The sequence below is a fragment of the Anopheles moucheti genome, chromosome 2 (genome assembly GCF_943734755.1).
Source record: "Anopheles moucheti chromosome 2, idAnoMoucSN_F20_07, whole genome shotgun sequence".
Taxonomy (NCBI): Eukaryota; Metazoa; Arthropoda; class Insecta; order Diptera; family Culicidae; genus Anopheles; species Anopheles moucheti.
In genome coordinates, this window is record NC_069140.1 from 49,509,566 (window position 1) to 49,524,502 (window position 14,937).

At 41.6% G+C, this 14,937-nt stretch overlaps 3 protein-coding genes across 3 annotated transcripts; all 3 read left to right on the top strand.

Annotated features, from left to right (window-relative positions):
* Positions 1–2,912: 2,912 nt before the first annotated feature.
* On the top strand, positions 2,913–6,896 carry LOC128310438 (fatty acid hydroxylase domain-containing protein 2-like). The gene is made up of 3 exons (XM_053047081.1): positions 2,913–3,027; positions 3,242–3,878; positions 6,173–6,896. Exons 1-3 carry the CDS (start codon positions 2,913–2,915, stop codon positions 6,312–6,314), a joined length of 894 nt encoding a protein of 297 aa, XP_052903041.1. The 3' UTR covers positions 6,315–6,896.
* A 3,627-nt stretch (positions 6,897–10,523) lies between these two features.
* Positions 10,524–12,040, top strand: LOC128310146 (fatty acid hydroxylase domain-containing protein 2-like). The gene is made up of 3 exons (XM_053046713.1): positions 10,524–10,659; positions 10,968–11,604; positions 11,899–12,040. Exons 1-3 carry the CDS (start codon positions 10,524–10,526, stop codon positions 12,038–12,040), a joined length of 915 nt encoding a protein of 304 aa, XP_052902673.1.
* A 1,464-nt stretch (positions 12,041–13,504) lies between these two features.
* LOC128310154 (fatty acid hydroxylase domain-containing protein 2-like) lies at positions 13,505–14,847 on the top strand. Its single transcript, XM_053046724.1, has 3 exons — positions 13,505–13,628; positions 13,727–14,363; positions 14,706–14,847. The coding sequence occupies exons 1-3, from the start codon at positions 13,505–13,507 to the stop codon at positions 14,845–14,847; spliced, it is 903 nt and encodes a 300-aa protein (XP_052902684.1).
* The last annotated feature ends 90 nt before the right edge of the window (positions 14,848–14,937 follow it).

Here is a 14,937-nt window from a genome sequence, read left to right on the forward strand (position 1 = left end):
GTTTTGGAACGCTTTTCATCCAAATATAACTCAGTTAGAAAAGCAGCCAGATTGGAACCATTGGAATGAAGCGAACAAAGAGTTCTTTAAATGTTTAGATAGATATGAAGACATAAAAAATTGGAGGAATCTTCAGAAGGTCGAATACCAATAGAAATCCAAACGGTGTATGTGATTTACAATTTCCGTTTTGCAGTACAAAACGATTCTTTAAGTAAAATATTTCCTCGACAACATGAGGTCTAAGGCTTGTCATTTTTGGCTCTCTTTGACTTTATAAATCCATAATGTCCAGCGTACGGGGTTGTTGTTCCGAATGGTATTTTGTCCCGGTACTGACGTGTGGAGACCGGCGCCACTACCAAATACACCACCAGGTTGCCCCAACTTCAGTCATACTTTCTCTCTCTCTCTCTCTATTTTTGGCGTAACGACTTTCTAGGCCTTGCCTGTCCTCTCTGGCTTACTAGACTTAATTTACCACGTAACCGGATAGTCAGTCCTTGCTACGGGAGATAATTTTAATAATGAACCGGTCCTGCCGTGTGAAGATCGGCACAATTACCAAATGCATCACCTGCATCCATACTAGACCAACTCAAAAGACTTCTTAAAAAATATTAGTTGCTAGCCCTTGAGCTACCAAGGGCCGTCTCCACCAATAGGATAGTAATTAATCGATTCCCCCAATCCTCCCACTTCATAGACCTTTTCTTTTCCCATACGAGATCAATACATTGTTCATGTATGAATGTTGAATTATGCGTTTCTTTTCGAGAGTAGAAATTTATTCGAAATATTTTTGTCCAAAATGAACTGTAGATATTTGTTTGATTTTTAATAAGATTTTTGATAAAATCACTGCATTTAATATGATTGATTTGGTGGACATCTGCTAATGTAATGTACCACATATTTTAAATTGTAGTACCAAATATCATGTTTTGGCTGTTTAAAATTCATTATATGTGAATTTTTATACACATTTGGCATATTATGTTTGCCAAAACGGCTGAAGAAAAAAAAAGTAAACATATCTTAATCTAACTTTTACTAAGTCAAACCTGTTCGTACTTACTTATACTCGCTCCGCGGTCTTGGCAGAAGTCCTCTAAACCGCTCACGGTCGAGCGCCGTCGTCTGCCAATCCATTATCCCGGCCTTTCAGGCGAATGCATCAACACCATCATTCCATCCCAATTTGGGCCTACCACGCCTCCTCTGTCGACGTGGACTACCAGAACACGATTAAACAGAACGATGAATTGAAATAGTAAAAGCTTCTAGAAGTGCAAAACATTTTCCATGAAAATTCAAAATAGAAAGCTTGAAATCAAATATAGCTTGAAATTAATATGAAAAGTTGATTTACTCTTGGAAAAGTTTAATATGATATAATTGCATAAGTTATCGCATGTATTTTGACACCAATAAATAAATGCTTTTGAAGCCAATGAACTGCTGAATAAGGAGCTCTATGTCTGTTTTCCCCAGGACATTTGGCTACCGAAGCTATTTGGATTGCTAATAACTACAAGCAACAGGGACTGAAAAGGAATTTCAAATTTATCCCATTCTTGAGATTGAAGACAATCGATCGGGCATAATATTTGCTGAGAGGCTAATAATATACCGTAGAAAGACAAATGGAACCACCTAGCCACATTGAATTCCAAACGATTTCCATAAGACAAACATTTTTATAAAGTCTTTACTCAATCCAACATTTTAAAAGCTTTTGAATTCTATGAATTATTTTTCAATTTCTATATCCTAAAATTTTTGGGGATTCTACCCCCACAAATATACATTGAATTAATGGTATTGGTAGATAGTCAAAATTTCAGACAACCTGCCTGTATTAATTACAAGCTCCATCTTCCTGAAATACGGTAAGCGTGTTCGCATCGAACAGCAAATTGCAAACTTTGGCGTGCGTTGCCATCAAGGAACCTCCTACCATTTTAGAAACTGCTAACAAATGTATCCATTAAACATTCTCCGACATCTAATCGAACGTCCGCGGGGTGATCGTGATGCTCCGTTAACTACATCGGAAATGAGCTGCGTGTCTTACACAAGATTGCTTTATTTAGGAATTGGGAGAAAAAACAAAACCTGACCATCATTTTTATCTTGACCTATCGCAAAAAATAACGCTCGAACGCATTCGGTAACGATGCACAGCTGATTCGCACTATCGCCACCGCGCGCACTATCCTCACAGAGCTTATCTAATGGTGTCTTCGTCTGCCGGTTCCGAAAGCGTACTTCGCGCTCTCGTAGCCAGGGTTGTTCAAACATGTTTTGAAATTTTTCGAAAGGAGTCGCCTGCAAAATAATAGTTATTTTCACATCACCACCAGCCGGCGGCGATGATCAAGGATTTGCGAATGAATTTAATACGAGTGAGGCCATCTATGTACCGATCTAATTCGTACTTCCGAGCCGAGGGTGTCGGCGATCCAACCTTGCAACGGTCACTAATCGGTGGGCTGCGAACCAATGCAATGGGCCAAACGCATTTAAATTTGAACGCGTGTTGCCCCCAACGCACAGTGGGCAGATGAAGCGGTGTGAGCACCTGCACACCGGACACGACAGAACATCCCGAAAAGCCGAACGATGCCCGAACCAGATCGGCGAACCGCTACCAAACAATCAAGCACGATCGCGTTGACCACACGCACGCACGCAAGCACGTAGATGGGTCGCGCGTACCACCACTTACCGTGCCGCTGCCTCACCGGGTCAATTAACGCCTTGGCGACGTCGACTCCAATTCGCTGGTACTGTGCCGGAAGGCTTCAGTTGAGCGAAAGCCGCCAACAACAGCGCACCGCCTCTTAGTGCATAAGGATCGCTAGTTTTCGAGTGTCAAGACTCCTTGCTACACGGTGACAGTAACCACCATGGAAACGATACTAGATCTTGCTGCCAACGTAACGCAGCTGCCGGTGGACGAGTTTGTGACACCGAGCGGTACCTGGATCGAACAAAAGTGGAACGGGTTTTTGGATATTATTGGTACGATAGGTTTGGCTCACAGCTCAGCCCTTCTTCTGTCACACGTGTCGCTATGTGACGTTCGTTTCTGACGGTTTCGGCTAGTGCGGGGACGAACGTGTCATCTGTAGTCATCTGTGATAGTTTCTCTGTGGCCGTACGGTGTGTAATGTTCGGTATTGTAATGTTCTCCCTTCTTTCTTTACGCGCCCTTCTAACCCTCTGCGACACTAAGGTGATGATATCGAAACGCTGTATTTCTACCTCCTCACCTCGTACACCTACATTTTCTTCTGGATCGTCGGTGGTCTGTTCGTGCTGATGGATGTAACCAATAAGCCACGCTTTATGCGCAAGTTTAAAAATCAACCCGGTGTGAATGAACCGCTCGAATGGGCCAAGCTGAAAAATCTGGTGAAAACGGTCGCGTACAACCAGCTCGTGTACGGTCTGCCGACATCGTACGTGTCCTTTCAGGTGGGCAAACTGATTGCCCACAGCATTCCGGATCCGCGCCTGCTACCATCGCTGTACATCATTGTACGGGACGTTATGGTGTGCATTGTGTCCTGGGAGATCACGTTCTACTACAGCCACCGGTTACTACACTCGAGCTTCTTCTACAAGCGCATCCATAAGAAGCATCACGAGTGGTCCGCCCCGGTGGCGTGGGCAGCCATGTACGCGCATCCGTTCGAGTTCATCATCAGCGATCTGCTTCCGGTGTACGTCGGTCCCGCCCTGATGACCTCTCACGTCTTCACGATCCTCATCTGGTTTACGTTCGTCATGATGGACACGCTGGTCGACCATTCGGGGTACCATCTACCGGTGCTCGGCAGCTCCGAAATGCACGATTACCACCATCTCAAGTAAGTCGACTCTGGCTCGGAGTGACAGTGGAAGGACCCGGCCAGTGCTGCCGCACCGTGGTGTTCGTTTTTTCGGGGGTTTTCGGTTTTGTGAGGTCAACATTTCACACCACCTTACCTGGTACCGCCGGAAACTGGTACGGCTGGATCGAAAGTGAATGGTCCCGGTTCGGGTAGACCTTACCTTGAAGCACGGTGCCGTAACTTTTTTTTTACAACGCGTTAAACCACCAGTGATCAACCAGTGATCGGGAATGTTTAGAGATTTTGCAACATCCAACTATGAATGGTGGTGAACGAAGTGATTTTTTTTTTGTTTCAAAAACATTCCCGATTGACCTTGAGAGTGGGCCGAGATTGCGTATACGATTGTTCGCTTCCAGTGGCTAACAATCAACCATATACGATAGCAGGAAAGGCATCTCTGCTTTGGGCGACTTACTAACATAATCATCTAAAACGTAAAAATGTGCAATTGATTGATTGGAAGACAATCGTCATTTTCCCACGGTTCACTGTATCATTCCTTTCGCTTTCATCCCTGTGCCATTGGTAACCATAACGCATCATCGCTTCCTATTCTTGGACACGCGTTGCGATAGCGAAGGTACGTGAGTGCGAGAATTGAATTCGAAATTAGTCAAAACATTCGAACCTCCAGCTAAAAACTTGTCTATTCCCAAAAATCGCGACTTCTTCCGCCATTGGGGTGTAGTACGGACCACTTCAGCGCGATTAGCATAAACCTCTAATTCGCACAGGTTAAACAATTTCATAGAGTTGCAAAAACGAAAAGGAAAACAAAGCGGAAACCAGCATCATGTTAGCAACCAGTTCCAAAATCGATATAATCGTTCAAGGTTATTCGTATAGTTTGCATATTTGGCTGTTTCTTTCTCCCGTTCGTAGCTCGCAGTTCGTTTGGTCTAAAACTGGAGAAGACCACAATTTTCTCCACTATCAATTCATCATTCCTGTTTGTTACTGTCTCTGAAGCGTACGGAAGCAAAGCTCTGAAGATATCCACTTTAGCTCAACACATGTCGTCCGCAGTGTTTGCAATGAAAGGAATAATTGTGCGATCGTTTCCTTTCTGTATCACATGTGTAGCGGATATATGGACAAGCTACGCTCGAACAGTCCCAATAGACGATCTTTATTTAGCTAAATATTTTCATATTTATCACAATTATTAATTCCACTCGTTTTGGATGAATAACCCGCTGGGTATCTGCCCTTGTTAACGCTTCTTCCGAAGATCGCTGCCGATCGATGCAACCTTCACCAACCGAACCGGTGACGCATCTATGAGATGATTTCTTTTATTTTTCAATGTACAAAAAAAACATAAAAAACCATACACAGTCGCCATAGTGCCACTGGTGTAGCGTGCCCCCCCGAAATAATGCCAACGGTCACGTCAACGTTTTCGTTGGGGGCTTCGCCATGTCAATCGATCGCCCCGACAGACCGAAATGCGGTATCAGAGGGACGATTAACGGCTTGTCTCACCGGGTTGCCCCAACGCTAGCCAACCGTTGCATGCATTTCAATTTCTAACGATCGCAGTTGCCTGTTTTAAGTTTGCGCCCTCCGACTACGGCTACGGTGCGCGAACACAAAGCTTTAAACAAAGGTGGGCCACGGACCGGTTAACCTCCACAAGGGTTATGCCGAAGAAAACCGCCATCGGAAGGTCAGTGGCTGGCGGATGCTGCGATTTGGAAAACGTCGTGCTGCAGCCAGCGGCATTTATGTTGCACAACGCAATCGGTTAAGCCCGTCCCTTAGTCGGTGCTTAGCACATGGGAGGTTGTAACGTTGGATCCACCAAAATCTAGCTGTGATGGAAGCTATTCGGAGCTACCTTGCGATTAGATTTTGATGAACCTTTTGCATCTTCACACAACTCTCCCAACAGTCACAACATGCGGTTGAGCGCTAAGCAACAGTTTATCGGCCATCGTGCAACACGCACGCAATGCGCATACGCTTCGCAAACTATTAGATCACCAATAGATATATTACTACCGTATACACTAACCGCTGCTCTTGTGAATCACTTTCTAATTATCGTTTATGTTTTTTTTTCTCTTCTTCTTCTTGTGTTTTTTTTTTCTTATTTTTTTCTCCTTTCCGACCTCATAAACTCATCAACGGTGATCATATGTCGCCATTTTGGTGGGACGGGGGTCAATATTCGCCATTTGGGCTGTTGTTTTATCTTCACTTTACCATTGATATTTTGCAAACACATTTGGACAATTAACACGTCGCAATCGTCGGTACGTCAGGTTCAATCAGTGTTACGGATTGTTTGGCTGGTGGGACGGGCTGCACGGTACGGACAGCGAGTTTCGCAAGAAGAAACAGTACCAGCGGCATCATCGCATCTTCAGCTTCAAGTCGGCACGGGAGCTCGTACCGGAACACTAGCGCGGCTAAGCTAATCGGAAGCGAACGATGGTCACGCATCTAGTGCGGTGAGAAAGCAGTGTGTGTACAACGTTGCCAAACAGGGAACCCACCAAAACCATCCATCCAAGGCAATGGACAGACGCACAGCCCCGTCTAGCTGCGTACACGCCCGTGTATCAAGGTTTTGCGCGAATCGCCACCGTAATAGAGAGTAGTGAGACGGCCTTCCCGTGCTGTGCTGAATTCAAATGGGCATATTTAAAACCAAGCAACACACACAAAACCATACCATAATCATCACAAAACCCGTCACCTTTATGACAACTCGCCGATGGTGTCGTGTGCGCTCGAATGTATTATTACGGAATAGTATTATCGTTATCTTTTCTTTACTCTGAGGAACTGATTTTAACTAGCGTTAGCATGTGTTAGCATTTAAAGGGCAAGCATGAGATGCTTGAGTCAGTGGGGGCTCCGCCGGGGGTTATAACCATTGTATAAAACCCAATGGCCAAACATTAGGCCACCAGCCACCGTGCTGTGTTGGTGTAACGAATAATCAATAATGAGCATAAAACAAAATACAAACACTCAAACAAACCTCCCGAAAGGCTGGAGGCTGACCAGAAATTGGGCTTTCTTTTACGTTTTGTTGTTTGTTTTTTTTTGTATCCATGTACACTCGATCTTGAACGAATCAAAGCATTTGCCAGCAGCGTAATTAATGAACCCATCAGAAGGACATGGTTTTGATTAATTCGCCCGATGACAATTTTGTAGCGCAGATGTAGAGATAGCAATTGTGGTCGGCAAATCGGCACGAAAAATAGATTTGGTGGTTGTTTTGTTTTTTTTTTTGTCCACAGCACCGGTATGGAGATGTTTCTTGCGTAGTTCCACTTGTCCCACATAAGGGACGTACCGTTGGAAGTGGAACTAAACAATCAAAGCGATGCCCGCGTTAATGAAGAGCGATGACTAGCAGTTTTGAGGGTTTGGTTTTTGTACACTTCCGAAACATAGTAGGCGCTGTGTGATTGTATGTTGTTGTTGTTTTTTTTATTACAACCATAAAACTTAATGCAATATCACATGAACTTCCCGGCAAAGAATGCGAACTGTAAGTATGGTTGACTGTGTCGGCTAAAACAAAAAACACCTTCTTTTTATCGTTTGTTCTGTAGCTGCGTAGATTAGACGAAGTTCCTAGAGCTGTTGCGATGGCATGGAAAGTTTCTTTCTCATTATTCATACTGTCTTCTAATTGTATGCAACAACAAAAAATCCCGAAACTTTCCAAACATATCGCCGAATTGCCGGACAATAAATGGCAATTTCAAAAAGTTTAGTGCATTTTCAGAGCTAATGCACCCGGACAGTCGGAATTCAAATTATGAAATTATTTTGTGAGTAAAATAAAATAAAACAATCGAATAAGGGAATTTCCTTTTCCTTACATGAACTAGCATTCAGAACTACACTAATTTGTGAGATTTTGATTTCGATGTGGAAATTGTTCAGCAACAGCTCATGCAGGTTGGTAGAACTTACTCGTGGCATTTTCTTAGCGGCGTGTTGCACATGTTTGGTTTCACTTCTCGGTCATAAAAGAGCAGTTTATTATCTAACGAACAATAAATTGGAGAAAAAAAACCCCTTCAGAGCATGTAGATGCATGTGTCGTTCAGCAAGTGTCCCTGTGACCTTGGTTCGAAAAGGCTCTGTGGGAATGCACATTCATACAGACGATGTCTCAAATCCTGCCGTTTTGCAGCGCATCTAACTGGCTGAGACGAAAGCGTGAGCCTGCAGTGTTGGATAATCTTTTGTGATCCAATGTAGAATTCGAAACTGCCAAAACTTACACGCCGCAGGCTTTCGACTACAACAATACTAGATGAGCCGGCATGTACGAAACAACAATTTACTCCTTTCAATCCTAACCTTTTATTTTTTTGCTTTTATGTCCGCATAATCCATTTTTTGTTATCTGTTGTGTTGTTTTTATCGAAATGGAACGGATAAGGATACAGTTACCCTTTGGAGACAATACCAAAGTCGCCAATAGGAATCTCTTTTAATCATATGCTACATTGGAGCGTTCCGGTAGTTTATTTGGTTCCGGTTTTACACGAATAAAGTGAAATAGAGCATAGGAGACCGCTTGAGGATAGTAGTACAATGCCATTGAAGAAGAAAGTGAAACATTATCATATCTTTTTTATTGTCCTATCATCAACAACAAACAATAAAACCGAAACGGACAACATAAATATATCACAAAAATACATCGTTATTATTACGAGGAGGATATGCCTTGAAAGCTCATTGTACTCGCAAAAGCTGTCATACTAATAAATAAAATAAACAATAAAATAATAAAACAATAAATGGAATTACATTATTTAAACAAATTCTGTACAGAACACTGCGAAAACGATGTAAAAGAATCTTACTCAACGGTTGAAATTAGAAAATCATCATTAGAAGGATATCACACTTGGAAACCCAAACAAAAAAAGGTTATTTTTGTGATTTATTGTAAGTTTAACATTATAATTAAGATGCGATAACTGTTTTTGTTATATTTTTTTGCACGTGTTTACTGTAACCAACCCCTACCCAAAATCTTCCCTTAAATAAAAGCGTTACAAAGCGTTACATGGATGCACTGCATCACACTCAGCGCTATCGGTGAGCTTTAAAGCTCAGAGCAGAAAAGCTCACCCTATGGGCTAACGAACAGGGTGGTTCTTCACAATTTCATAAGCACTTGTAATTTCAGTACAGCCAGTAGTATTGAACTTATGGAAATTCTGAGAAATATTGCTAAAACTAATTTCTGTCATAATTAATTCCTTTCTCAATCAATTCAACATAACACTTGAACACCTGAAGATAACCTTGAAAAGAAATAAAAATGGTGCTTCCAGGTGTAACGACCGCACTGCAAATTTGTTCATATTGCATTTACGTTTCAATGATTACATTTTATGCCAATATATTTAAAACAACAAGCGATCATATTTTTTCCACATATTGTCAACACTGTTCACTCTAATGCTATTAGTTACAGTTATTATGTTACCTTACCTTACGGACGGACGATGCACAATTATGACTCAAATATATAGCACTGCAACATTCTTTTTTTAGCTTTAAATTTTAGTAAAATGAACAATTCATCTTGTGCTGCTTATTTTGTTAGGAAGTGATCGTCTTTTTCGTTGTGTAAAACAGTATCAATTTAATGAACGCAAAAAGAAGACATAAGGGCTGGCACAAGAATAAAAAATAAATAAAATAAACGAACTAAATACATATTTGAAGATGTTCATATCGAAACTTTCAATAAAAAAGATATTCAAACCAGATAACCGTGGGTTCACGGAAATGTAAATTTAGTTATTGGTTTCGTCCGATCTTGACCCAAGGCATTTGGAAAGGTTAGACTATTTCAAAAAAGTTTTTAATATTATTTTACCGTTGTTTTAATTGTTTCACTTTAAGCACACAAATGTAACTATTTCCAGAGATAAACACACTTAAAAACTCATCAACCACGAGGGAAATTTCTCTAAGCGCCATCGTGCAATTTTCAATGCCAACGATTGCATGCCGATTAAATTCCAAACAGAAAGTCACCGTTGGTGAATCTATTACCGCAACCGTTTTATACGTTGACTCCTAACATCTAGCACATTGGGGTAGGCTTGGACGATTAGCTCTGTAGCGTCTCCTCACACCGATCCGAAATGCACTCACCGTGAGCGGGTCGCCAGTCGATCGATCATCTCGCGAAGGTCGGATGCTGTAATGGTACTAATTACAGACGCTCGCTTGGCGCTTTCATCTCACGCTCGTAGCCGAAAAGTTGATTTTGGGGACCATTAAAACAACGGCAGGAGTACGAATCTCTCGCGTGCACTGTACGACAAGACAAGGGAGAGCTTTTTTCCATTTTTTTTTTAAATCGACAGAACCTCATCAAAACTCACCTGCAGGTGCTATTCATATTCAAGTTACACGCGAGCCACCGTTAGCGCAGCATCGCTTGAAGCGCTTGGCCGTTTAGGGGTGACCACTTTGTGAGATAAAACAGTGATTTCACAACAGTTGCCAGTGTGATGTTAGCGAGATACAAGTAGTGATCCGAAGTGAAGTGTTATCGTTTTCGATTTTTACTATCACGAAAAATAATACTTGCCCAAGCAAACCTTATATAAAATGAATCAATCATTTGTTCAAGTGTCTGCCGATAATTTTACGCTAGAAGCACACTATGAAGGTGTGTTGCATTCCGAAACATATTTGCCATTTGGCATTATCGAGCGTAAATGGAATGCATTACTGGATGTCATAGGTATGATCGTGAGAAATATTATTAATGATATTGTACTGATATTAAAATCACAAAAAATTGTAGTGCAATGTGTGGAACATAAAAGTTATTGTTATACTATTTAAGTTGCTAAATTTTTCATTTTAAATCATGTGTTAACGGTGGAAAAAGTGCACACAACTGGATATTTTCTAAAACATAAATTGTATGGTGTTTATTGAGATTACGGACTCTGCAAAGGACTGTGAAAGTTAGATGTATATAACATTTGTTAGTGATTGCGATTGATTGCTAATAATTAATGGTGTACACGTTACCTTCCTTGACAGGAGATAATCCCGACAATCTCTACGTGTGGTATTCAATGCTCTACTCATACGGTTTGTTCTGGCTGCTTGGAGGGTTGTTCGTACTGATGGATCTGACGAATCGACCCCACTGCATGCGCAAGTACAAAACACAGCCCGGAACCAACGAACCACTCGATTGGGAACGGTGCAAGCAACTCATGCTAACGGTCGCCTACAACCAGCTGGTATACGGAGTTCCCATGACATACTGCTCGTACCATGCCCGAAAGCTGATCAGTGACATGGTACCCGACGTGCGTGTGCTACCCACGCTGGACATTATCCTGCGAGACATGATAGTGTGCATCATTGCCTGGGAGGTGGGCTTCTATTATACCCATCGTTTGCTACACACGAGCTTCTTCTACAAGCATATCCACAAAAAGCATCACGAATGGAAGGCACCGGTGGCATGGTCAGCTATGTATGCTCATCCGATCGAGTTCCTCGTCAGTGATCTATTCCCAGTGTACCTCGGGCCGGCCATCGTGAAGTGCCACATATTCACACTCACCCTCTGGCTAACGTTCGTGATGTGGGACACGCTAGGCGATCATTCTGGCTATCACCTTCCATTTCTTGGCAGCTCCGAATCGCATGATTACCATCATATGACGTAAGTGGACTTAAGTGCTTGGTTTTAGTTTTCGTCACCTAGGGTTTGACGGGAGCATAAGCCCTTCGTTCACTAATCCATTTCCATTAGAAAGGGCTTTATGCAGCTGGGCGATTGATTGTCAATCTAACGTCTGTAAAAAGCGTTATCTGAAGGACTATCATCATTCATTTGCATTTCTATCGACTGTACTATGAACTGATGCTGTTATAACTACCATAGCCCTGAACCCAAAAATATAAGAACTTTGTGGCCAAGGGTTTTTAATAGCTATTCTAACATTTTTATTTCTAGCTTCAATCAATGTTATGGCAACTATGGATGGTGCGATCGGCTCCATGGAACCAGTAACGAGTTTCGTAAGAAGAAACAATACCAAAGGCACTATCGAATTTTCAGCCTCAAATCTGCCAGGGAGTTAATACCAACAAAATGAATTTTGGACAAATCATGGGAAAACTACAGCGCTTTTGTACAGTAACACTATTTATCAATTTCATATTATACCGTAAAGACAACCAACAAGGTGTACTACAAACTGTTTTTTTTACAAATCTAATAAAGCCACTTTACACTAAAAGAGAATAACATCTTAATGATGCAAATTTCAATTTCTTCGTGGCGGAACGAAAGATACATCTGACAAGAACGTAAATCAGGACTTCTAGAAATTGAACTATTGTTAAGTTTTGTGAGCGATCACTTTTACCTTTTTTCTAGGACTTAATTCGAAAATTCTATAATACTCATGATTTGCTAGTTATATCCATATTACATATCTTTTTATGCCTTCTTACAATACTGATCTTAAGAACATTTAATCTATAAAAACTATCCAAATCATCAAAAATTCTAAATTTTTACTAACCTTCTATTGGCTGATATTGGCAATTTTTTATACGTGCTAGGCTCAGGAGCAATCTATTCCAATTCAACTACATAGCGTCTGTCTTTATTACAAAGAAGTGTAGTGTTGTGCTTAATTAGTCTTTTAAGAGGAATCATTCATAGGTTTTTTTGGTGTGGGGTCATTCAAATCAGAAGTCAACTCTCGAAAGATTCATGAATTCTCAAAGATAGTAGGATAGTAGAATCTGTGAGGATTTATATTTCTCAGAAGATTAATTGATCTTTGAGGTTTCATGAAATTCTGAGAATTGATTAATCTGTCGAATAGGGATTTAGTTACCTTCTTCCAGTTTAAAGTTTCATTCAGATTCATGAACCTGTATCAGATGTAACACTAGAAAGGTGAGTATTTAAGTTAAAGGCGCGGCGGGTATACTATATTCCACAGGTTTTACTTCTTTGATCTATGGGCCACGGATCTATGGGCCAAATTTTAATTAATAGCTTCATTAACAGATTTAGCTAAAACCAGATTTATGCAACAATTCGGGAACTCGCACTCAACTCAATCGACAATGCGTTTTTCGACGGATGAATTTGTTGCGTTTCTGTGCCAAAATCTCCATTAATAACGTGGGCAACGAATTAGTTCATCCAAAAATAAACTGAGCGAAGTGTGAATTGAGTGTCAAGCAAAACCACTGCAAAAAAAAATGTTTCGCCTATGGTCCGAGCCTTTCTAATCATGATGCGAGCGATAGCAATCCCCACCATCGAACCAAACAATATTAAAATTTTATGCAACCGATTGAGATCTCTTTTTAAATCGATGGATATTAAAATCGATGCGATGGGAGTATTAAAATTCAAGTCCCACACGAACCACCGTGAGCGCCGCATCGCTTGCAACCTTTCACGGTTTGCCAGAAGACTTTGTGATATTAAGTAGTGTTTCCGCAACAGTTACGGTGTAATGTTAGCGCGATACGAGGAGTGATCTTAAGTGCAGTGCTACCATTTTGTTACAAAGGAAATAAGTGAAGCTTGAAAAATGAATCTATCGTTAGGCGAGGTATCTGCAGTGAATTGTACCGAAGAATCATACCATGGAGATAAGGTTAACTTTCCTATGGGAATTATCGAGAGTAAATGGAATGCATTACTGGATGTTATAGGTATGATCGAGAAAAGCATGGGATACTCCAAGGATTTGCTTGTGGCTGTTAGTGATTCCGAGTGATTAATGGTGTACACGTTCATCCTTCCTTCACAGGAGATAATTCCGACAATCTCTACGTGTGGTATTCTATGCTCTACTCGTACGGTTTGTTCTGGCTGCTTGGAGGGTTGTTCGTACTGATGGATCTGACGAATCGACCTCACTGCATGCGAAAGTACAAAACACAGCCCGGAACCAACGAACCACTCGATTGGGAACGGTGCAAGCAACTCATGCAAACAATCGCCTATAACCAGCTAGTTTTCGGTGTTCCGATAACATACTGCTCGTACCATGCCCGAAAGCTGATCGGGGACACGGTACCTGATGTGCGCGTGCTACCCACGCTGGACATTATCCTGCGAGACATGATAGTGTGCATCGTTGCCTGGGAGGTAGCATTCTACTACACTCACCGTCTAATGCACACGAGCTTCTTCTACAAGCATGTCCACAAAAAGCATCACGAATGGAAGGCACCGGTGGCATGGTCGTCTATATACGTGCATCCGATCGAGTTCATCGTCAGTGGTCTGCTGCCAGTTTTCGTCGGACCGGCCATCACGAATTGCCACATATTCACACTCAACCTCTGGCTAACGTTCGTGATGTGGGACACGCTAGGCGATCACTCTGGCTATCACCTTCCATTTCTTGGTAGCTCCGAAGCACACGATTACCATCATACGACGTAAGTGGACTGATATCCTTAACGTCTTTCATCAAATTTGACTCGAGCGTAAACCCTTCATTCACTAATTAATTTCAACAGAGAGGGTTGCATATAGCTGGGCGATTGATTTTTTATCCCCCCACTCCCCATACGTGTTAACTGAAGGTTTATCATCATTAACTTGCATTTGAGTAGGCTATGCCATAAATCGCTGCTATAACAACTAACAGAGCACTTTATAAGCACAAATAGGAGATGTGATCGGCATGTGTGAACTATACAGCACCTGCAACCCTGTTTCTGCTTTTACTTTTCTTTATAACTTCTCTAATAATTGACTTATACATTTCTTATTTCTAGCTTCAATCAATGTTATGGAAACTTCGGCTGGATCGATCGACTGCATGGAACTAATGCAGAATTTCGTAAGAAGAAACAATACCAAAGACACTATCGTATTTTCAGTCTCAAATGCGCCAGGGAGTTAGTACCAGCGAAATAAATGCTCGTTGCAAAATGCAATGCCTTCTTTGCCAAAATACCATTTTCGTAGAGTATAGCAAACTACCCAAAAACAGCTTGTGACTCATGA

Excerpts from the sequence above, each read along its gene's own strand:
- LOC128310146 (XM_053046713.1), top strand. The coding sequence starts at position 10,524 with ATGAATCAATCATTTGTTCAAGTGTCTGCCGATAATTTTACGCTAGAA. Across the intron at positions 10,660-10,967 it reads TGCATTACTGGATGTCATAG|GAGATAATCCCGACAATCTC; the intron begins GTATGATCGTGA and ends CTTCCTTGACAG. Across the intron at positions 11,605-11,898 it reads CATGATTACCATCATATGAC|CTTCAATCAATGTTATGGCA; the intron begins GTAAGTGGACTT and ends TTTTATTTCTAG.
- LOC128310154 (XM_053046724.1), top strand. The coding sequence starts at position 13,505 with ATGAATCTATCGTTAGGCGAGGTATCTGCAGTGAATTGTACCGAAGAA. Across the intron at positions 13,629-13,726 it reads TGCATTACTGGATGTTATAG|GAGATAATTCCGACAATCTC; the intron begins GTATGATCGAGA and ends CTTCCTTCACAG. Across the intron at positions 14,364-14,705 it reads CACGATTACCATCATACGAC|CTTCAATCAATGTTATGGAA; the intron begins GTAAGTGGACTG and ends TCTTATTTCTAG.
- LOC128310438 (XM_053047081.1), top strand. The coding sequence starts at position 2,913 with ATGGAAACGATACTAGATCTTGCTGCCAACGTAACGCAGCTGCCGGTG. Across the intron at positions 3,028-3,241 it reads CGGGTTTTTGGATATTATTG|GTGATGATATCGAAACGCTG; the intron begins GTACGATAGGTT and ends TGCGACACTAAG. Across the intron at positions 3,879-6,172 it reads CACGATTACCACCATCTCAA|GTTCAATCAGTGTTACGGAT; the intron begins GTAAGTCGACTC and ends TCGGTACGTCAG.